The sequence below is a fragment of the Oryctolagus cuniculus genome, chromosome 16, assembly GCF_051225735.1.
Source record: "Oryctolagus cuniculus isolate XC-2025 breed Fujian yellow rabbit chromosome 16, ASM5122573v1, whole genome shotgun sequence".
Classification (NCBI taxonomy): Eukaryota; Metazoa; Chordata; class Mammalia; order Lagomorpha; family Leporidae; genus Oryctolagus; species Oryctolagus cuniculus.
This window is the reverse complement of record NC_142882.1, coordinates 12,047,764-12,072,173: the sequence shown is the minus strand read 5'-3', so window position 1 is coordinate 12,072,173 and position 24,410 is coordinate 12,047,764. Positions and strand designations below refer to the sequence as shown.

Sequence of the window (24,410 nt, the reverse complement as noted above, 5' to 3'; positions counted from 1 at the left end):
AGAAGGAGGGAAAGGGGGATGGAGAGAGCATCTCTTCAAATTTGAATCAGCCCAAAAGATGGGAGCCAGGAACTCAATTCAGATCCAAATGGGTGGCAGGCACCTAACTACTGGAGCCATCACCTGCCGCCTCCCAGGTGTGCATTAGCAGGAAGGTAGAATCAGGAACCAGAGCCCAGAACCAGACCTAGAAACCTCCCTGTGGGACATTAGCATATGACCTAGTATCCTAAATGTTGGCTCCTCATATCAAGGATTATTATTCACAGAGGGCTACCCTTCACACTAGCAGCAATGATGTCATTACTGTCAAGTACATTAGCTGATATGAATTTTGTGCTTGAAAATTCATTTTGAAGAAAATCAGAGATGGTAAAGGATTGTCTTCTTTAAAACAACCTAAGTTATGCCCTGGTAATAAATAAGTTCCAAATTATCAAGAGATCCATGCAGTAAAGATTTATTTCTCTCTCAAATATTAAATTTCACGGAGGGTGGGATTTACTAGAGGTTGGAACTCTGCTCCAGAAATCACACAGGTCTCACTGCTACTAAGAGTATGTATGTGGCCGGCGCCATGGCTCACTAGGCTAATCCTCCGCCTTGCGGCACCGGCACACCCTGTTCTAGTCCCGGTCGGGGTGCCGGATTCTGTCCCGGTTGCCCCTCTTCCAGGCCAGCTCTCTGCTGTGGCCCAGGAGTGCAGTGGAGGATGGCCCAAGTACTTGGGCCCTGCACACCACGGGAGACCAGGATAAGTACCTGGCTTCTGCCATTGGATCAGCACGGTGAGCCAGCTGCAGCATGCCGGCCACAATGGCCATTGGAGGGTGAACCAACGGCAAAGGAAAACCTTTCTCTCTGTCTCTCTCTCTCACTGTCCACTCTGCCTGTCAAAAAAAAGAGTATGTATGTACCACTGATATAATATTATGACTAGGATTACCTTTTCATCTGCAAAGATACACATGCTCTATGGTGATGTCAAGAGTCTCATGACTGTGGACATAATGAGAGATTACTTTCTAACCCTGGGGAAGGTGTGGATTGTGGTAGCAAAGACAGATATTGTTGTGTATGAGACGAACCACATGCTGCACTCTTTCCATGGAGACTTCTCATTTTCACACCACAGAAGGGAAATCCCTGTCCTCAAACACTTTCTCAAGACAGTGACCCCCTCCAGGTACCAAGAAGACTTTTACTTCAATAAACTGTGGTTTCACATTTTTGGCTGTTTACCTGTTGGGTCCTTTTGTGGAAAAATTGGAGTCTGCCCTCTCAATACTTTCTTAGAGTTTCTTCCAGGAAATGTTGATATAATGACCATATCTGACACCAGCTACCTCATCTACAATGCTGTGCATTCATTAGCACATGCCCTCCATGAAATCCTTCTGGAGAAAACGGAAAAGACATCTTTACAGGCTGCCAACCAGACCCTGCTCCTTCTTAGGCAGGTAAGTCTCCTCAAAAAGCAGGGCTTTGAACACCTGATGATATACATAGGTGCTTTATTATGGTCAACATATGATGCTGTTTTCTTTACTTGATCAGTAAGATCTGTCAGAATGGAAGATGAGCTCCTTGACATGGGCTATTGGAAAGCCTGTAATTGCCTTCTTGTTGGGGATAATTCTACTGTTGAAAATCTCAAATTTGTTCCCTTAAATTAGGTATTATTTTGGAAAAGATAAATCATAATGTAGCATGAAAACTATGATATATTCTAACTCAAATCATGAGAAAACATGGTAATATTTAAAAAATCACATCTATATCTGTTTTTGGAATTTTATCAAAGTCAGAATACATGGACAGAATGACTACATCTGACAGCTGCTATTTAATCTAGAATGTTGTAGAGCAATCCTCCTTGAGACAGTTTTGGTGAAAAGTGAAATGGGTTCTAAGTTATATTTTAAAATGACTCTGAGAAATGAACTTGCATTAGCATAACTGCTATTACAAAATCTGCAACTATCAGGCAACAGGAACTGTGGGTCCATTGTTGAATATGAGACCACTCAGGATGCACCTAAGCATAAGATATTCCTCCTGAGGTACAGATAGATTTTTCATCCTAGCTTCTCTGGATCCATTCCCTGTATACAGAATATGTTTATTAGCCCTTGTTTGAATGTACCAGGCATAAATGAATTAATCAAATTTGTTGAATAAATTAAATAAACCTAATATCTAGGAAAGCTAAATATGTATATTTAGAAGTTAATAATTATACCTTTCCTCCAGCTTCATCCAATCTGGAAGAAAATCGAGTTTATCAATAGTGCTGGGGATGATGTATCTCCATGAATCAAGACACCATATGGCACACTATGATATCCACAACATTGTGAATTTTCCTGTGGTTCTTGGGTTGATGATTAAAATTGCAGAGTTTTCCTCCAAGAGTGCACATGTTTATGTGCCCTTGTTTGAATGTTCCTTGGATAAATAAATTAATCTAATTTGTTGAATAAATTAAATAAACCTAATATCTAGGAAAAGGTAAATATGCAGATATAGAAAATAATAATTAACTTTCCTCCAGCTTCATAAATTCCTGAAGAACATCCAGGTTGTTTTAAAGATTTATTTGTTTATTTGAAAGTCAGAGTTACACAGAGAGAGGAGAGGCAGAGAGAGAGAGAGAGAGAGAGAGAGAGAGAGGTCTTTCATTTGATAATTCACTCCCCAATTGGCCACAACAGCCAGAGCTATGCCAATCCAAATCAAGGATCCAGGAGCTTCTTTTGGGTCTCCTGTGTGGGTGCAGGGGCACAAGGAATTGGGCCATCTTCCACTGCTTTCTCAAGCCAAAGCAGAGAGCTGGATAGTAAGTGGAGCAGCCAGGTCTCAAACTGGCAGCCATATGGAATGCTGGTACTTCAGGCCAAGGTGTTAACCTGCTGTGCCATAGCACCAGCCCAGAAAATACAGTTTACCAATAGTTCTGCACATGATATATCCTTCCATGAATCAAGACACCATACGGTGCATTATGATATCCATAACATTGTGAATTTTCCTGTGGGTCTTGGGTTGATGGTTAAAATTGCAGAGTTTTCCTAGAAGAGTGCACTGACCAATGCTTGGTCCTCAATGAAGAAATGATATATTGGCCTACTGACTTCAAGGAGGTGTGCTTCCATTTCAATAGGGTTACACACAGATGGACCTGATATCCTTCTGAGACGAGATTGTGAACCTCTGAAATAAATATTAAACTTCAATTTCACTTCTTGACTACACATAATGTAGTCTTTCTTACACATTTTCTATGTTGATGTCTATAGAAAATGAAAGTTTATAGAAGTCATCATACTCTTAGATTGAGCATATTTGTTCCTATAGCACTTGAGTGAATAAGATAAATGCAGCTAATGGATATGTTTTTCTTTTTATAGTGAAATGTACACGGTGTTGACATTACCTGTAGCTACCTGACTGTGCCATAGAACTCCAGAACATCTAACTGACAATATTAGGCTGTTTTGATTTTAGTTTCTCTGTAGTATATCTTGAAATGTGATATTGTGGGGCCTTCAGCTTAATTTTTATTGTTCAGTATTTCTTTAGCTATTTGAGTCTCTTGTGTTTCCCTCTAAATTTTAAGATTTATTTATTCAAAAGGCAGAGTTACAGAGAGAGATGGAGAGACAGAGAGAGGAGGAGAAAGAATCCATCTGTGGATGGCCACAATTTTGCTCAACAGGGAAATATGAAGAATTTCAAACAAGGAAACATAGAGTCTTTTGCCCCTACAGATGCAGAACAGTGCATCCATGTGCAGATCACGAGTACTCAAACCAGGAGAGAAGTCACTGCCTCCCCAAGCTGGTGATCTTCTTAGCCTTTGAGGAATACCTGGGGATGTCTCTGGCCTGCATGGCTCTGTGCTTTTCAAAACAGTGACCATTTCCACCATGCTGGCCAACACCATCTTTGGGATTCTGGCCTTCTGAAAACCTGGAAGAACAATGAGGTGATTGCTGGTATCAGCTTTTAACTTCATCATTCCCATCTGCTCCTTGATCCAACTGGCTCTATGTGGCATCTGGTTGCGAACCTCTCCTCCATTTATTGAGTTAGATGCACACTCTGAGCAGGGTGCCTGGCTATTTGAAAGAATTATTAAGGGATTTAAAGGGAGATATAGACTCAAATACAATAATAGCAGGGGACTTCAATACCCCACTTTCAGCAATGGACAGATCAAGCAGACAGAAAACCAACAAGAAAACAGCAGAGATAATTGACACTATATGCCAAATAGACCCAGTAGATATCTACAGAGCCTTCTACCCCACAGATACAGAGTGTGCATATTTCTGCCTGGTGCACAGAACTCTCTCTATGATAGACCATCTGCTAAGTCATAAAGGTAGCCTCAGCATATTCAAAAAAGTGAAATTATACCATGCATCTTCTCAGACCACAATGCAATGAAGCTCAAAATCAACAGCTCAAGAACCTCTGTATCATATGCAAACATGGAGAATGAACAACATGATTCTGAATGAACAGTGTGCCGTAGAAGAAATCAAAAAATCTCTAAAAACAAATGAAAATGACAACACAACCTATCAAAATTTATGGAATACAGCAAAAGGAGTATTAAGAGGAAAGCTTATCAGAGAACTCTAAGATGGTGGAATAGGGAGGAAGCACACTGATAGTCCCGGAAAAGATAGTTTAATAAAAGTGGAGATACTATAGTCTCAGGGAAGAGTTAGGGAATAAACTGAGAGGAAATTCTTCCAGAACTAGTGGGACACGGTGGACCTACATGGAGGGCACAGGCACCCAGGGCTTGGGACCCCAGCCACCTCATCTATGCACCAGCACTGGAAAGGGAGATGAGGCGAAACCACAGTAGCCTGAGACACTGGCAGAAAAGCAGCAGGAAGTGCCTAGAGGGGAGGAGGCTTGAAGCACCATGGGGGAAAGTTCACCAGCCTAACTAGAGGAAAGAAAATAAATAAATAAAAGGGACAAGTACAGACACGATTCTCTCTCTCCACTCACCTTACAAAGGTGGGGGAAAAATACAGCTGGCACCATTTTGGACATACATAAAAGCTGTGCCAGCTCAGGGCTGTGCCCACCCTCAGCCAAGCAGAAAAACCTGACTCTGGTGGGGAGAAATAACAGGAGACTAAGATCCAGTGACTATGTGGAGCTTATGAACTGGGACTGTGAAAAAAAAAACAAAACTGAGGGTGTGTGGGAGAATTCACAGTGTGCCTGAGATGTGAGTACTCTCAGTGGGAGAAGCCAAAAACTCAGTAACCTCGGCAACCCGGTGGGAGACATTGCAGGGGAATCTGATTACACTGAGGACTGCACAGATCCTTTGTGAGGTTTTTGGGACAGAGCAGATGAATATTATACCCGCTGGAGCTAGCGCTCAAGTATTGATTGTCATCAACGAGAAGAGCTAAGCTGAGCAGAATTATTTCCCTTCTGAAAATAAAGAGAGAGAGAGAGAGAGAGAGAGAGAGAGAAGATTTACCATGCCAAACATGGGTGTGTCACATTTTCCACACCTTTAACCCTGAAGAACTGAACAGAACTCTCTGGCCACACCTACCACAAGCCTCTAGAGATTCACCAAAAGCAGACAGTCCACTTAATCTAGAGTCATAGTATAACCAGAAAAGCCACCACGGCGAGGGAAAAAAAGAAGAAACCAAAGAATATTTATACAATGCCAAAAAACAAATGCAGAAACAGAGGAAACAAGAACAAGGAAGACATTATGATGCTCCCAAATGGACATGAAACTCCAATACAAGATTATGAAGACGATGAGATAGAAGAAATGCAAGATACAAATTTCAAAAAATTTATGATAAGAACATATAGAAGTTATCAAAAAGAAATGCATGAACTACCGAAATCCATACTGGAAGTACAGAAAAATCTCTCTCCTGAAAAAGAAATCTTAAGGAGGAATCAAAATGAAATGAGGAATTTAATAGAACATGAAATTGAGATATTGAAGAGACATCAAAATGAAATGAAGAATTCAATAGAACAAATGACAAACACATTGGAGAGCATTAAAAACAGAATCAGTGAGATAGAAGAGAGAATATCAGACTTAGAAGACAGAGCACAGGAAAGTATACAGCCAAACCAAAGACAAGAAGAGTAATTAGAAATCTAAAAAATATTGTTGGGAATCTACAGGATACTATTAAAAAACCCAACATTCGGATTCTTGGAGTTCCTGAAGCATGGAGAGAGAAACTATTAGAAGGCCATTTTAGTAAAATACTGTACTTACAGTATGGACTTCTGTAGTTCATGCATTTGTTTTTGATAACTTCAAGATGTTCTATTTTAATTTTTTTAAAATTCGTATCTTGCATTTCTTCTATCTCATCGTCTTCATAATCTTGTTCATTTAGGAATGTCATGATGTTTTCCTTGTTCTTGTTTCCTTGATTTCAGAATGTGTTTTTTGGCATTGTGGAGATATCTTTGGTTTCTTCTTCTTTTTTTTCTCACTGTTGTGGCTTTTGTGGTTACACAATGACTCGATTAAGTGTACTGTCTGTTTTGGGTGAGTCTCTAGAGGCTTGTGCTGGGTGTGGCCAGAGAGCTCTGTTCAGTTCTGCAGGGTTAAGGGTGTATCAAAGGTGACACACCCAGGTTTGGCGTGGTAAATCTTCTCTCCCTTTTTTTATTCAAAAGGGAAATAATTCCACTCAGCTGAGTTCTTCTCCTTGATGGCAATCAGTGCCTGGGCGCCAGCCCCAGTGGGTATAATATTTGTCTGCTCTGTCCCAAGGACCACACACAGGATCTGTGCAGTCCTCAGTGTAAGCTCAGATTCCCCTGCAATATCTCTCACCACATAGCCAAAGTTGCCCAAGTTTGTGGCATCTCCCAATGAGACTACTCAAGTCTCAGCCACACCATGATTTCTCCCACAAACACTCAGTTTATTGCTTTCACAGTGCAATTAATAAGCTCCATATAGTCACTAGGTCTTAGTCTCCTGTTATTACTCCCAACCAGAGTCAGGTTTTTCTATTTGGCTGAGAGGGGCGTGGCCCTGAGCTGTCACAGCTGTTACGGATGTCCAAAATGGCACCTGCTCTATTCTCTCATACGTCTCTGTAAGGTGAGTGGAGAGAAAGAATAGTGTCTGTACCAGTTCCTTTTATTTTTTTCTCTCCTCTAGTTAGGCAGTGCACTTTCTTCCATGGGGCTTCAAGCCTCAATCCATCTAGGCTCTCCCTGCCACTTTTCCACCAGTGTCTCAGGCTACTGTGGTTTCACCTCACCTCCCTTTCCAGTGCTGGTGCATAGATGAGGTGGCTGGGGTCCCAAGCCCTGGGCGCCTGTGCCCTCCATGTAGGTCCACCGTGTCCCACTAATTCCAGAAGAGTTTCCTCTCAGTTTTTTTCCCTAACTCTTCCCTGAGACTACATTTCTCCACTTTTATTAAACCATCTTTTCCCAAACTGTCTGTGAGCTCCTTCCCTATTCCATCATTTGGAGCCTTCCATCTGCAATGCATCATCTACTATTCAAATATACAAAATACTTAGATATAAATATGTTCAGTGTTGAAATTCTAGGCAAATATAACTTACACAGGTAAAGCCAATATAGTAGTATTTCACGTGATATGACTTCATGATGACATTTCTTAATGGTTTGCTTTTTAATGAATATTTTCTTAAATATCCATTTCATAATTCATTTATTTTATATTAATTTTTAAAAAAGAAATATTTTTTAAGAATAGGTAATTATGTTCTTTAATAATACTGAATGATGATAAAATACTCAAGTGATCTAAGGGCTTTGCTAATGAGTACACCCATCCCAGATTCTTTCACACATATCACTGCCAAACATAGAACACAGTAGCTTTGGAGGATTCTGGGCTGGAAATTGATTGTATTTCCAAGGTAACTCAGGTTATGCTATGGTAAAATATGAACCCCAAAATTGTGAGAGATCAAAGCAGTAAAGATTTACATTAGTTTCAGAGTGAGCATATAACAGTTGTTTCTTAAGAGAGGAGGTTGTGTCCAGCACCGTGGCTCAATAGGCTAATCCTCTGCCTGTGGCACTGGCACACTGCGTTCTAGTCCTGATCGGGGTGCTGGATTCTGTCCTGGTTGGCCCTCTTCCAGGCCAGCTCTCTGCTGTGGCCAGGGAGTGCAGTGGAGGATGGCCCAAGTCCTTGGGCCCTGCACCCGCATGGGAGACCAGGAGAAGCACCTGGCTCCTGGCTTCAGATCAGCACGATGCTCCGGCTGCGGCGGCCTTTGGAGGGTGAACCAATGGCAAAGGAAGACCTTTCTCTCTGTCTCTCTCTCTCCCTTACTGTCCACTCTTCCTGTCAAAAAAAAAGAGAGAGTGGGGGTTGTGCTCCCCGAGACATGGAGAAAAGATGAGGGAAAGACCACTGTCCTGATGATGCTATGTGCAAAGTTCATGCCTTCTCAGTTGGAATCGCAAAACTTACACAGTCTGTGGGAATCTTACATGTTTTCTTCCATGCTCTTAGCAAGGAGTAACTCTCCTTAAAACAAGGGGCATGTGAAATGAGATCTTATCTGTACTCAGAACAATGGAATGCAGCATGGGGATGGCCTCATCCACAACAATGTTCCATGTTGTTGCCATGATCCACACCGTACCCCTGTGAAGAAGCATTTTTCCACAATCTGTACATTGACAAGACTCTACATCATCATGTAATAAGCGCACATTTGCAGAGGAAACTGATGCTCCTCTTGAAAACAATAACACTAGTTACTGGGGAAGCCTTTTCTTCCCACATTATAGATGTATTTGTCTGGATTTTATCCCTTTATTATCTGAATACATCACTAACATGTACAATATATTTAGGACTCCTATGTGCATGTACATAGCACAAACTCATTAATTAAGCTAGTTGGAAAAATTAAAGTCTAGGAAAAAGGCAAATAACCATATGTAAAAATTAACCTCAGAAATTTATTTCACCCTCTAATTTCTAGTTTTATTTATAGTAATAGGACTTGAAAATATCTGTGTCCCTACTTATAGACAGTCCTTAGAAAACAAGTGAATTTTTCAAAGGATTCCAAAGATATATTCCTCATATATCCTAAATTAGAAATCATATGACCCAGAAGGCAAGAGTTAGATCAAACTATAAATAATTTAAATATAGTCAGAAGATTTGGAAGTTTTATTTTTGGTCATACCCAGATTCTCATAATATCAAAGAAAATCACACTCTCATTAAATAGTCCAAGGGTAGAGATGTAAAATAATATAAGTAAATATACATACAATTGCATTTATAAACTGTATACATTTTTGTAAGTTTTGACCTACCAGATAACACAAGGTGTCTTTAAACAGAAATTGTGAACTCTGATGATCTGTGGATCGACTTGTATTTGTTGAATCAAAAATTAACCTTGAATTTCATTTATTCAACTTAAAAACAATTTTTAAAAAACCTACACAAAAATCACAGTAACCTATCCATCCATGTTTTGCTTATGTTATTGAAGAACTACAATTAGCTTCCATAAAGATGCATCCAACCATTGCCACTCTTGCAACTACATTTATTGATCGAGTTAAATCAATCACCAATTTGTTGTAAGGGTGCATGGACAAATGTTTTTCATCATTTGAGCTCATGTCACAGTGGCTACCATACTACAAACACAAAAACTCAGCTTCTACCAAAAAGAAACCTTGACAATAGGGAGATTGAGGGAAAATAAGGACTGCTGAGTACACTTGCATCCCCCACATCTCATTGAGTGCTCTCTCTCTTTCCAGTTATGACTGTCCTACAGCTTCAGCACTTCCAAGGAAAATCCAATTTACAAATAGTGTTTGGGATGGTATATCCTTCCATGATCAAGACACCTTGTGGCAAACCATGGTATCCAGAGTGTGTGGATTTTCCTCTGGGTCTTGGGTAGTTGGCTAAAACTGGAGTTTCTCTGCAAGAGTGCACATGACCAAAGCTTGTTCATCAGTGCAGAGATGATAGAATGGCCTACTGCATTTAAGGGGGTGTCGTTCCGTAAGAAGAACCAGAAACAGAGGGGGGTGAGAAGAGATGAAGTATGAACCTTTACTGTATTTTGATGCACTATGAACACAATTAGTTTACACAAGATGATGTATAATGGTAAGTTCAGGGATGACCTACTGCCCTTCTCTGGGTGTGTTGACTTATTAGCAATTCATGAAGCCCGTTTCTCTGTTAAAGTACTATGGGCTGAGAGATATTAGGCAGAGCCATGAAGAGACTTTTGGGGTGTACATATGGTCATCAGTGGCAAATGTGACCTTTCACCTTCTTGATGAATGGTCATGTGGAATGATGAAACTGAGTGTGTTTTTTTAATTCCAATGTTAATTCTTTCTACAGTTGCCAAATGCCTCAAAACAGTTGACTGGCCTAACAACTCTTGGCCCCTGTGCACACAGGTTTATGGAGCTCTGTCCCAGCAATGCCCTAGGGAGCAATGAGAGTCCAAAGCATGTTTTCCAAAGCTGTTTTTCCCCATAATGGAGAGTGGCAGGTGCATAGCCTCAGGGCAGGGTGATGCCATGAGTTCCTGGATGGGACAGAAATGAAGCAATAAAATATATAAAAGCCAGAGTTCTTCTTATCAAAGGGACATTATGGCAAGGCCTCAGCCCTGAGACTCTTTTGATATTTCTTCCTTGTGATTCTGGTTGTGTCCCTGTGTGACTCAGTAGTTAGCACATATTGTCTACAGCTTGAGGGCATACAGAAATACTAGCATCAGTTGTGCCCTACATAAAAATCTGGTCTCCCTACAGGGGTTGAGGCAACAGACATAATCAAAACAAAATTTTCTGTTAATATCAGCAAAGACTCCAGCCTTTAACTTTATGTTTGGTTCACTTGACATGTTGTTTTCTGTGATTTTTCTCAACATACTCCTGAATTCCTCATACAGTTCACAGGACATACCTCCCAGGAACTGTTATAATTCCATGAGACCAAGTGTCTACAGAGATGGAGTCCTGGTACTGGGTGGGTTTTTCCCCCTTTACTTCCTGGAACCAGAATCAGACATGGTCCGGTTATCTTTTTTATCCAGGCCAATGGATAAAATGGAGACATACAGGTAAGTCCAACATTGATTTATGTGTCAACTGTGGTTCAGACTGTGAGAGAGTGTTTCCTTCTATCTGTGAGTGGTTGATTGCACTTAAGAATTTTGAAAAAAAATCATATACAGAAGCGGCAGGAATGCAAATCAATGAATCAATGAAAGCTGAGTTCCTTCCCTTCTTTTGCTTTTTACAACCTTCCCTTTCCATTTTCTGCTTGCTCTCCACTACTGCAGAGAGTGAGAAACAGACATTTTGTATTCACTCTATTGATCTCACCTCCTGATCAGCCTCCAAGAGCCTTGAAATTAATGTGCAGGGACTTAAGACCCGGCAGCCTTCTATATGGGGAAAGAAGTAAACTCATCAGCTTGCAGCTGACAGCAAGTGCTATGAGTGAATAAAAATCACCTTATAGGGGAATTAATTGCAATTAAGCAAAATGATAAAAGTAAGAAACACTTCAAAATGTTTCAAAATGTAATGCTCTTATTTTTCATTCAGATAAGTTAAAGTAAGTATGGAACAGTTTTCAGTAGCATATTTTTTGATGGTTATACTTAGTGTATTATAAGTAAACACTGTTTCTGATATAAAAAGCTTTTGAAATCAACCATTTACTCATTGGAGCAAAATTTGACTATTTTTAGGTAAAAAAGCAAAGTTTCAAATTCTGTAAGAATAATACAAAATTGTGTGAAACTTGAGAAAAATGCACTTGCCCTAAAATCAAACACTGCCATTTGCAAAATATGTAGACATAGTGCATGAATGTAAATCATCTTGAAATGACAATCTAACAACTACAACATTCAAACACATGAATCCATGCACCTAAACAGCAGATAATCGCATAAATTGATTTAATCCCACATAATCTATTGACAAATATGTATTTTATTGACACTCAAATTACATTTGAAATATAGAAGTAAGGAAACATTTCAAAGAAGAGGCAAAAAGCTATCCACTGTGTGAAAACAAAACATCTACACTCTTGTTCAGGTAACATTTGTGAGCCATTACTAATACCAACAAATTATAATTCTGCATAAGTCATGCAGAAAATGTTAAAGAATAAAAAAATGAAATGATAAAATAGAATTCAGTGATGTGGAAAACAGTGTATAAAAGTAAGGTGAACATTGTAAATATTCTGAAATTTCACATTCTGAAAAAAATGCCCTTTTTCAAGGCAAATATATTTGAACAAAATTGCTTCTGTGAATTATGATACAGGAAAATTACAGAAAGGGCTCATGAAAATGGCTTTGGTGAATAGATTAGAGATGTTCCCAAATGATAAAATGACTGATAAGTCAGATGGTATTCAACTATTTCCGAAGGTACTGAAAATAGAGATGTTTGCCTCTTGGGTTCCACCCCTAAGTAGAAGTGAAATCCCATGTTGGGACACATCAAGGCTTTTTTTTAAGGGATCGAGTAGGTGAATGTGATCATTACAAAATTTTCTTCAGAGGAGTCCAAAGGGGAATCCCACAATTTCCTAGAGCCCTTGGAACCTCACTCACATCTCCTCCAGTTGCCAGAGCTGAGACACCACTCAGTGTGACCATTGCTGCTTCACGGCATGGCTGTGGTGTTGTTCTGAATTCCTTGGTCTCACCCATCTCCCTGATGTTGCTCCTCTCTTTAGGTGGCTGTGGAAGAACTACCAATACGTGCTGGCCTTCCGCTTTGCTATCCAGGAGATCAATAAGGACCCCCAGCTCCTCCCCAACCTGACCCTGGGTTTCCAACTCTACAATTCTGTTACCAGTGGCCAGTTCACCCTGAGGAGCACTCTGCACTGGCTGACTGGAAAGCACCATCTCATCCCTAACTACACCTGCCAGACACAAGGCAAGACGGTTGCCATAATTGCTGGAACCACATCAGCATTTTCAGCTGAAATTGGGACAATGTTGGAGCTATACGAAACCCCACAGGTAAACGGGTTGTGAATTCTTGTGAGAAATGCTTCCATCTCCCACCAGACCTGTGACATCTAAGGCAAGGTCCTGTGGAAGCCAAGTGACATAATCCAGTATTAGTTGAAACAGACTTTGGGGAATTCCTTGGATTGTGAGAAAGGGAAAGAGCAGTGGAAGGTGAGAGCCTCAGCCCAGATCCACATCTAGGGCCAATGTATGATTGTTGACTTTCAGAGAAAATACACACAGCAAAGAGATATCCTAGGATGACTGCATGTTAGATATGCATATATAAAGACCTAGGACAGTACTGTCCATTTGGAACCCACTTAGGACAATGGCAGTTCCAAAGATCATCAAAGAGTGTTTGGGCTGAGCTAGATTTAGATATTTCACTCTCTCCCTACGCTCAGTCCTTCCTTCCTCACATTCAGCAGATTCCTTCACAGGGCCTCCAGTTCACTTTCCATGTTCTACTCAGAGATTTCAATCTTAGTGTGTGTTTCATGGACGGAGAAACAAAGACGTAGGTAGACAGTGTACACCCGTTCACTAGTTTAACAACCAAATACTGACTATGGTGCTGGTGCTGATTGTCCTTCGAAAACGGAGGGGCCTGGGACTCAATTCAAATCTCCCAAGTAGGTGTCAGGAACCCAGTTACATAAGCCAATTAATCTTCTCCCAAGGGTCTGCATTCACATTCCCAGGACTTTTAAAGGAGACCCACTTCAAACAAGTAGCAATCTACACACATCACCAGCAAGCTCAGACAGGAACGGTATAGAAAAATTCTTTGTCAAAAGCAATTTTAACAAAACTCTGAGATCAAAGGTGAGTGTATTCTTCAAGGCAATTTAGGTTATGCTAGCAAAATTAATGAAATTCAAACTATCAAGAAATCAACACAGTAAAAATTGTCTCAGAGGTAACATATAACACCAGTTTCAGGGGGAAATTTTCCACATACGACATGGGGTGAGAAGTGCGAAGGACCAATGTCCTGGTCCAAAATCCATGCACTCTTCTTCCCTCAAATGAATATGAAGATTTATAGGTATCTTACACATTTTTGCATGCTGTGAATGAGGATATCCATTCTCATCCTGAAAGCAATAAGCATTGAAGCATGGATTTCTCTGAACCCAGATGATAGAACGTGGTCTTCTCTACCCACAAACCTCAGATCATCATGGTTTTCTTTCCATTCAGATCACATACGGTCCTTTTGATCCCATGCTAAGTGAGAGAGACAAGTTTCCATCCCTCTATCAGATGGCCACTAGTGACAGCTCTCTGGCCTATGGAATGCTCTCCTTGCTGCTACATTTTGGCTGGATTTGGGTGGCGATCTTTGTATCTAATGACATGAAAGGAGAGCAGTTCCTCCAGGATATTGAAGCTGAGATGGTAAAGAAAGGTGTCTGCTTGGCCTATTCAGTAAAGCTCCCTGACACTAAGTCAAGGTATGAAGAAACTGAAATCTCTTTCCTAGAGGGGATCCGAATTTCATCAGCAAATGTGCATATTCTATATGGTGATGTGATGGGCCTCTATACCATGGAATTTCTAAGCAAATACTATTTAACCCTGGGGAAGGTGTGGATCATGGCTACAAAGTGGGAGATAGTTGTGAAGGAGACAGACCACATGCTGCACTCTTTTCATGGAGGCTTCTCATTTTCACAACACAAGGAAGAAATCCCTGGCCTCAACCATTTTGTCAAGACAGTGGACCCTTCCCACTACCCAGAAGATTTCTTCCTCAGTCAACTATGGCTTCATGCTTTTCACTGCGTACCTCCTGGGCCACTTTGTGGAACAATTGGAGTCTGCCCACCAAATGCTTCCTTTGAGTTTTTCCCAGGACGCATTGACATGCTGACCATATCTGACTCCAGCTATTTCATCTACAATGCTGTGTATGCAGTGGCCCATGCCCTCCATAAGATGCTTTCAGAGCAAATGGAAAAGAGATCTCCAGGAGACACATCTCAACCTAGGATTCTTCCATGGCAGGTAAACGTCTCTCAAAACAGGATATGCATTGCACTTCTGATGGCATTCTCGGGTATTTCTATTGTAGTACCACATGACCATGTTTTCATGCTGAGATTGGCATGATGATTAGTGGGCTCTTTCACACCACACCAGGCATAGATACACCTTTAATTGTTATCTGTGTGTGGAGGAATTTTTATCTGCTATCGAACACTTAAAAAACAGTTCCTGCTATGGAACTTGCTGAAAATATTTAAAAACAGTATACATACTTAGAAATGCACTTAAGTCTACAGATAAATAGTTTTGGTCATCTGATCACACTGATAACCAACACCCAAATATACAACATAGTATTTCTAGTACCCAAATGAGCTCCGTATCCCCCCCCACTCAATTTCTTTTTTTACATGTGAAAGAGGAGCATATTGTCATTAACAAGATATGATCCAGTGAAGCAATATTAAAATTACATAGCCAATGATCTGACACCACAGAATTTTATACTCTATATATTAACTAGGACAAATAAGAGAAACATGATATTTTTGTAGTTCAGGCTTATATAATTTACTGTAATGACCTCCAGTTTTAAATGTCAAGATTTCATTCTGAATCATGTCTGAGTAATATTCAAATATATATCACAATTCCTTCACCCAGTCATCACTTGATGGACATCTAGATGGTTGCACTTCTAAGGTATTGCACATTGAGCTGCTATAGAATTCTGAGTGCAGGCGACTCTTTCATGTGTTGATGTCATTTCCTTTGAATACATTCTCAGGTGTGAGACTACTGGGCCATGTGGTAGAACTAGTATTGGTTTTCTGAAAAACTCCTCTCCTGTCTTCCATTATGGTTGTACCAGCTTACAATCATTCCCATAAAATGTATTGGGGTATTTTTTCCAGACCCTCAGCAGAATTTATTTTTCAAATTTTGGATAATATTCATTCAAAGTGGGGCAAGTGAAATCTCACTTCAGTTTTTATTGGCACTTCCCTGATGGTTACTGGTCCTGAGCATCTTTTCATATTTCTCTTGACCATTTTTATTTCATCCTTTGAAAAATGCCTGTTCATATCTTTAGTTCACTTCTTAACTAGATTGTTGGTTATATCGTTGTTAAGTTTTTTGAACTCCTTATACAATCTGGACATTAATACTTTCTTGGATCCATGTTTTGCAAATATTTTCACCCATTCTGTAAGTAGTGTCTTCACTTGGATGAGTGTGTCTTTTGCTGAGCAGAAGTTACTTAGCTTAATGTATATTGTTGCCTTTATTGCCTTTATTTCTTGGATTTTATCCAAGAAATTGTTGCCTAGGTAAATATCTTGCAGTGTTTCCCCAATGTTTTCCTCTTGTAATTTGATGGTTTTGGTTTAAAGCTTAAATCCCTGATAAATTTTAAATTGATATTTGTATAGGGTGTAAGGTAGCAGTCTGATTTCATATCTCTAGATGTGGAAATCCAAATTTCCCAACACTACTTGTTGAAGAACTGTCTTTTTCTTGGGAATCAATTTAGCTCCATGTAAAATTTTCAATTCATACTCAATAATGACAGATCATAGAAGAATAATGTTATTTACTGTAGGATGAAATGCTATAAAATACCTTAATAAAGCTCATTACAAAGACTTGGAAGAAGGAAATGATTAAAACTACTCTTTTGTTTGGAAGGATTGCAAAGCTAGGAAATATGGACTATCATGTATCCCACAGCAGCTAAAAATCTATTTGGTTATAAATATCCCCTATAATCTCAAAAGGTAGCTGTATTCTCAACAAAAAAATAGTCAAAGTGCAAAGAGAGAAATAAAAGCCATGGAACAATAAACTCTACTGAGGTAAAAAATGTTATACAAATAAACTACACATACACAGCATACACATTTTTGTAAGTTAAGAACTACCAGCGGCAGCCAGAGATGTACAAGCAGATTTGGTAAAATGTTTATTTAGAAAAATTATGCTTGGATTTCTAATTCATTGAATTTAATTCAACTGATATTATTTTCAGTTTTCTTAAACTTTTAAAAAATCATTTCAAAATCAGAATTACTATGAGAAAGAGAGAGGCAGAGAAAAGAGGAGACAGATCTAGCATCTGCTGATTCACTCCACAATGGCTGCATGTACCAGGATTAGGCCAGGTCAAGCCAGGATGCAGGAGCATCAGTTGCTCTCCTACATGAGTGCAGGGGCCCAAGCACTTGGAACCTCAAGTGCTGCTTTCCCAGGCACATTAGCAGAAAGCTGAATCAGGAGTAGAGCAGTTGGGGTTTCCATCGGCACTCACAGGGGTGCTGGGAATTGTGGAAAGTGGCTTGACCTGCTGCACCACAAGATCAGCCCAAATGTTGTTAAATTAAAACAAAATTTACTGATATAAAAGAACAGATTTCATGTATTTCATTGATACAATTTTAAGAAGATAACCATCCTTTCTTCCTTTCCCTTCTCAGTCCCCCCTTCTTCCATTCCTTTTTTCCTTTTAATTTTTGCAACAACGTAATTTCAATTTACTTTAAATCACAGAGTTAATGCCTCACTAATCATGATGTTCCTCAAATGAAAAGTAGAAAGATAACTGCTCCAAGGAATTTACACAAGGGTGATAAACACAAATCAAAGCCTGAGAAGTCAGTTTCATTTTTATATATTGTGTTTTTTTTTCTTCTATTCTATATTATATAGTACCCATCACCAAAACACACTTATATATTCTATTTAAGGAACTGGTATATTTCACTATGCATAATGGTATCCATGTGAATCTATTTTTTTGCTAAAGAGAGAATTTCACTTTTTGGTGGGGAGACAGGGTCAAAATTTTAAAAGTGCACACAAGTGCACTCACAATAATCAAGATATTTTGCATATAAAGTCATGCTATAAAAAAGTCATGCTATTCTCATGTGGAAGAACTAAGATGAGCTTTCCTAAACCAATAACCAATCTTTCATGGTCAGCAACCCTGTGGGACTCATCCTGTGATTTCTCTGTTTAGAATCAGATGCTCCCCATCACTTTAATAGGGGGGAGGCAGAATTCCCCACACTTGAACCCATGTTTTTTTAATGTATTTCACAGGTAGAGTTATAGACAGTGAGGAGACAGACAGAGAGAAAGCTCTTCCTTCCATTGGTTCACTCTCCAAATGGCCGCTATGGCCGGCACTGCATAGATCCAAAGCCAAGAGCCAGGTGATTCTTCCCGGTCTCCCATGAGGATGCAGAAGCCCAAGCACTTGGGCCTCCTCCACTGCTTTCCCGGGCCACAGCAGAGAGCTGGACTGGAAGAGGAGCAACTGGCACTAGAACCCAGTGCCTATATTGGATGCTGACACTGCAGGCGGAGGATTAACCAAGTGAGCCATGGCGCCAGCCCCAAACCCATGATATTTTGATCAGTCAGAAAAAACAGCCTCCGCCCAATAGAAACCCTGAGGATAGACAGGAGGAAAAAGAAGAATTTCTAAGTCGTGTGCACCTCCACCTCTAATCTGAATGTTCTCTCTCTTTCCAATTGTGCCTCCCCTCCAGCTTCATCAACTCCTGAGGAAAATCCAATTTACCAACAGTGCTGGGGAGGATGTTTCCTTCCATGAAACGAGACACCATATGCCACACTACGATATCCACAACATTGTGAATTTTCCTGCTGGATTTCGTTTGCTGATTAAAATCGGGGAGTTTTCCCCTGAGTGTGCACGTGGTGAAGACTTGGTCCTCAATGAAGAGATGATAGAATGGCCAGTTGCATTCAAGGAGGTGTGGATCCATGGGAATATTGGATACATACAGAGGGCTTGATGAAAGTATGGGAGGATATTATGTGTGAGAATTTACATAAGCATTCAATTCTCAATTCACATATTGGCTTCAAAAGATATGGTGTTCCTTACACATATATGAACCAGTGTGTATTAGAAGTGCATGTTTGGATTAGATATTGTTGTTTTTCTCTGGGCATGTTAATGCATTCCTAGGTTGAGTGACTAGAAAGAATGTTAAGAAATAGAGATAGAGATCAATACTTAGACATAAAATTACTAAATGTATGTCACTACAAATTCTAAAATTTTATTTCAACTTTTTATTTATATAATGTGAAAAACTTCATGTATTACATGTATATTTATAAAGATAGTGATATTTTCATCATTTAGTGAGTCATTATTATGTTTTGATGCAGTACGAACACAGTAAATTATGAATTGACCATTTGTAGAAAAATTTCTGATTTTCCTTTGTCATTGTGGGTGCTAATCAGTTCAGTTTTTTTTTTTTTTTTTCTGAATACCACCTCACAGCTGTGATCAAAAATTTTATCATCATTGTGCTGTTGAAATACCCCAGACAGTTTTGCGGGTAATTTTTATAACTATTGTGTGTTATATAACAAATGCATTGGCAGTATCAGGAATTGATGCCCTCCCTGGGTATAGAAGTCCAGAAGTAGATAGATGCACAATCAATGGATTATTACATTTGTTCACCTTTTCTTTGTGGGCTTGTCTTTTTCTTAGTAGTTACTATCAGAAGTGTATCTAGTCATCAGGCTTTTTGAATATTTTTCTGGCATGTAAAATCTTCTACTCAATCAAAGAAAGAGGAGTGTAAAATAGTATCAGACATACACATTCTAGAAGAATTACCACATAAAAAGCTAAACTGAAAATATTTCAGAGGAAGCAATTCAATAAAGAGACAAATGCCCAGAAGCATAGATCCAGTGATGAGCAAAATTAAACCCATCAGGTGGCCTCATAATATTTGGTAGGCAGTTGACAAACCTGGAATGAGCATCTTAGAAACTCCAATTGGATGTCTAAATAAAATCAATAAGATACAGCCTGAGGAAGACATAGTGATGACCTTGGAGTGAAAAGGCAATTAGGGACATCCTATCACAGTGCCTAATGTCATGCAAAGCAATGACCATCACTTCTCTTTCCCCATCAGACTCCTCAGTCTTTGTGTAGCCAAAGGTGTGGTCCAGGATTCAGGAAAATGCCACAGGAAGGAAAACATGTCTGCTGCTATACTTGTGTTGTTTGTCCAGAGAGAGACATTTCCAATCATACAGGTAGAATACATATAATTTACCTTGAGAACTCTACCATCTTAACTATTTCTTGATAAAAAGGAAACCAAGAATATTTGCGATGAGATAATAGTTTTCACTCACTATTCCCATACCCTTGTTGTATGCTCACTATTGCCATCTCATTATGTGTAAGCTGTTTTCTGGAGGTGCTAATCATCTCAAGCTCAACTGTGACACTGATTTGATCTGGTATCCTTCTTTTCGATCCAGCACTGAATGAGACTCTCTCAATCTGAAATCTAAACAAGAAATATAATATTTGTATTTGTTAAGGCTCTGTATGGTTATCTAGAAGTCTTGAATTCAAAACTTTTTCATGAATTGTGATGGGAATATTGCATTACTTTCTGTGCTACGTCTTTGACATGGTGCATGCTGTTCAGTACACAGAATGAATGACACCACTTTTCCTTTATGGATATACAAGAAGAAGAGAAAAAATAAGCTGAAATATAGACACAAATATCAAATTATATATCAAAGCCAAATGTTTGAGAAATGTAAAAGTGTACTAAGACTCATTGGTAAATAGTTCCACTGTTCAATGTATAATAAATATGTTTATAATAATTTGAATTCTTCCAAAATAATGTTTCAATTCACATCATCTTAGCTCTAGAGATATTTTGATTTCAGTATCTTCAAACATTCTATACAGAGTTTCCAGTATGAAGAAAACAGAAAAATGACTTCAAGTTTCAGTGAAAATATTCAACATGCAGTAATTTAGTGAAAGAAAGAAAACTAAAGTATCATGCACTGACCCATTGTACAATATACACTTGCCTATATATTCCTGGTGTATCTCCAAGATAGGTGCCAGATGTACCTACAGATTCTATGAAAAGGAAAGGGAACACATTGAAAAGAATTGTAGGAGAAAATTCCTTTAAATTTTTGCAAATATTTATATTCTATTTTTTTACAAAATAATTTATTTATTTGTTTGAAAGTCAGAGTTGAAGAGAGGGGGAGAGCATAATAGAGAGGGAGAGAGGATGCAGTGAGGATCTTCCATCAGGTAGATTCACCCTCCAGATAGCTCCAATGGCCTAGACTGGGCCAGGCCAAAGTCAGAAACCAGGAGCTTCTTCCAGGTCTTGCAGAGGCCCAAGCATTTGGGCCTTGCTCTGCTGGTTTCCTAGGCACATTGGCATGGAGATCGTTTGGAAGTGCAGCAGTCAAGACATGAGCAGGCACCTGTTCAGATGCCATCATTGCAGGCAGTGGCTTTAACCACTACATCACAACTCCACTCCCTGAAGCTTGTACTCTTGCATGAGTACCAAGGATAAAAACAGAGTAGGACTCTTACTGCAAGTATAGCTCAACTAACACCATTTTCTTTTTCTTTCTTTCTTTCTTTCTTTCTTTCTTTCTTTCTTTCTTTCTTTCTTTCTTTCTTTCTTACAGGCAGAGTGGACAGTGAGAGAGAGACAGAGAGAAAGGTCTTCCTTTGCCATTGGTTCACCCTCCAATGGCCGCCGCAGCTGGCACGCTGTGGCCGGCACACCGCACTGATCCAAAGGTAGGAGCCAGGTGCTTCTCCTGGTCTCCCATGCAGGTGCAGGGCCCAAGGACCTGGGCCATCCTCCACTGCACTCCCGGGCCACAGCAGAGAGCTGGCCTGGAAGAGGGGCAACCAGGACAGAATCCAGCGCCCCGACCGGGACTAGAACCCGGTGTGCCAGCGCCGTTAGGTGGAGGGTTAGCCTAGTGAGCCACAGCGCCGGCCCACCATTTTCTTTCTTTTTAAAAAAGATTTATTTTATTTGAAAATCAGAGAATCAGTGAACGAGAGAGAGAGCGAGAGAGAGAGAGAGAGAGAGAATCTAATTGTTCACTCCTCAGATGGAACAATGGCCTGGGATGGGCCAGCAGGTACTGGGAGCCAGGAGCTTCCTTTTGGGTCTCCCACATGGGTGTTGGGGTCACAAGTGCTTGTGGAATTTTCTGCTGCTCTTTCTAGGTGATTAGCAGGGAGCTGGATTGGAAATTCATCAACTTAAACACAAAACAATGTCCATAAGGGATCTGGCATTGCAGTTGGTGGCTTTACCTACCGTGCCACAACACCAACCCTATTTTGGTTTGTACAATTGAAATTTGATTGAAAGAGATACATATTTTCCAACTGACCTGTTCTTAATGACTTTTTTCATGCTGTAGCCATAGAAGTGCATTATTTCAAGTGAGACAATGTGGTGTCCAATATGCTGTTCACATGAGCTATAATGGTGAACAAGCCATAATTTCAAGTTAACAAGAATGCCTAGTTGTCTTTGAGTAACATGATGAAAATGCCACTTATTTCCATAGAACCACAGAATGACAATCAGCTACAATTCCCATCTATTCAACCTCAGTATCACAACATTTATATGGAAACATGGACAAGATGAATCCATGTAGGAAGTTAGGAATGGAGGTCCCAGGAATGAAAGACCGTTTATATAGGCCATTTCCATTTGAGGATAAGGAAGAAAATCCTTAAACCTGATGATCCCAGATAAATATTCTAACCCACGTGAATAAAGGATTTCTCCAGAAATGACTCTGAGGACTGTAGAGAGGAGGGCTGGGAAGAATCCAAGCCCATATGAAATATAGAAAATTCCTCATTGTTTAGAAATTAAACACTGAAAAAAATCTCTGACAGATAGGATGAGAACACAGAGCCCCATGTGCTAATGAGCTAGTTTGAATGAGTTTCCTCCACCTGCAGACGAGCATTCTGCCTTGGTTAGGTGCGCAGAAATACTTTAGTGTTTCTTGGTATACATCACCCCAGGCTGGACTCACCATGAAATTGCAAAGGTGAACTTTTTCCCTAACAGGGAAAAAGGAGCAAATTGTGAAATGGAAACACAGAGTCTTCCTTTTCCCCACAGATGCAGAGCAGTGCATCCCATGTGCAGATCACGAGTACCCAAACATGGAGAGAAACCGCTGCCTCCCCAAGCTGGTGACCTTCTTAGCCTTTGAGGAATTCCTGGGGATGGCCCTGGCCTGCATGGCTCTGTGTTTCTCTGTCCTCACAGCTGCAGTCCTCTGGGTCTTTGTGAAGCACCGAGACACTCCCATCGTCAAGGCCAATAACAGGACCCTCAGCTACATCCTGCTCATCACCCTCCTCCTGTGCTTCCTCTGCTCCTTACTCTTCCTTGGCCGTCCCAACACAGCCACCTGCCTTCTCCAGCAAATAGCATTTGGCCTTGTGTTCACAATAGCTGTTTCCACCGTGCTGGCCAAGACTATCACTGTGATTCTGGCCTTCAAAGCTCTGAAACCTGGAAGAACGATAAGGTGGTTATTGGTATCAGGCACTTCTAACTTCATCATTCCCATCTGCTCTTTGACCCAACTGGTTCTCTGTGGCATCTGGTTGGGAACCTCTCCTCCCTTTATTGAGGTAGATAAACATTCTGAGCATGACTACATCATCCTGGTGTGCAACAAGGGCTCAGTCACTGCCTTCTACTGTGTCCTGGGCTACCTGGGTTCCTTGGCCCTGGCCAGCTTCATTGTGGCTTTCCTAGCCAGGAACCTGCCTGACACGTTCAATGAAGCCAAGTTCCTGACGTTCAGCATGCTGGTGTTCTGCAGTGTCTGGGTGACCTTCCTGCCTGTCTACCACAGCACCAAGGGGAAGGTCATGGTGGCCGTAGAAGTCTTCTCCATCCTGGCCTCCAGTGCAGGGCTCCTGGGCTGCATCTTTGCCCCCAAGTGCTACGTTATTCTCATAAAACCTGATAAAAATTCTTTGAAAGCTTTAAGGAATCAATGTAGTTGTAGGAGACCCTAAAATATTTTTCTCACTAGTTTCTCTACATTTTCAAATTTTGTAAACAAAAACCAAATTGGTAGTAAATTTCCAACATTAGAAAATAAGCAAAACTAAAAAACATTTTTGTTTAGGTATTTGACCTAGCAATTAATTAATCTTGCCCCACATGACAGTAGCTAGGTTTGTAATTTGGTTCTGACCCCTGATATCAGATTGCTAGGATATTAAACACTTTGTGTCCCTGTCAATTTTTTTTTTCCTGGCTCCTGGCTTCTGGACTCAATCCAAGATAAACCACTATGGGAAATGAGACTTGAAGTAGTGAAAGGTTGGACTCTCAACCATCTCTCTCTTTCTCTCTGCTTCTCTCTCTGCCTCTCAAAAATGCAAAGCAGGCTAGAAATATTTTCATATAAACTAAAATGAATCAC

The 24,410-nt window shown here is 40.1% G+C and overlaps 1 protein-coding gene across 1 annotated transcript; it reads left to right on the top strand.

Annotated features, from left to right (window-relative positions):
- Positions 1-968: 968 nt before the first annotated feature.
- On the top strand, positions 969-23,997 carry LOC138848178 (vomeronasal type-2 receptor 116-like). The gene is made up of 3 exons (XM_089315529.1): positions 969-1,460; positions 14,220-14,313; positions 23,030-23,997. Exons 1-3 carry the CDS (start codon positions 969-971, stop codon positions 23,995-23,997), a joined length of 1,554 nt encoding a protein of 517 aa, XP_089171655.1.
- The last annotated feature ends 413 nt before the right edge of the window (positions 23,998-24,410 follow it).

What these genes read in the sequence shown, in the direction of transcription:
- LOC138848178 (XM_089315529.1), top strand. Translation starts at nt 969, where the DNA reads ATGCTCTATGGTGATGTCAAGAGTCTCATGACTGTGGACATAATGAGA. An exon ending in CCCTGCTCCTTCTTAGGCAG is followed by an intron (nt 1,461 to 14,219) that starts GTAAGTCTCCTC and finishes CTCTGAACCCAG; the next exon opens with ATGATAGAACGTGGTCTTCT. An exon ending in TCCTTTTGATCCCATGCTAA is followed by an intron (nt 14,314 to 23,029) that starts GTGAGAGAGACA and finishes TTTCCCTAACAG; the next exon opens with GGAAAAAGGAGCAAATTGTG.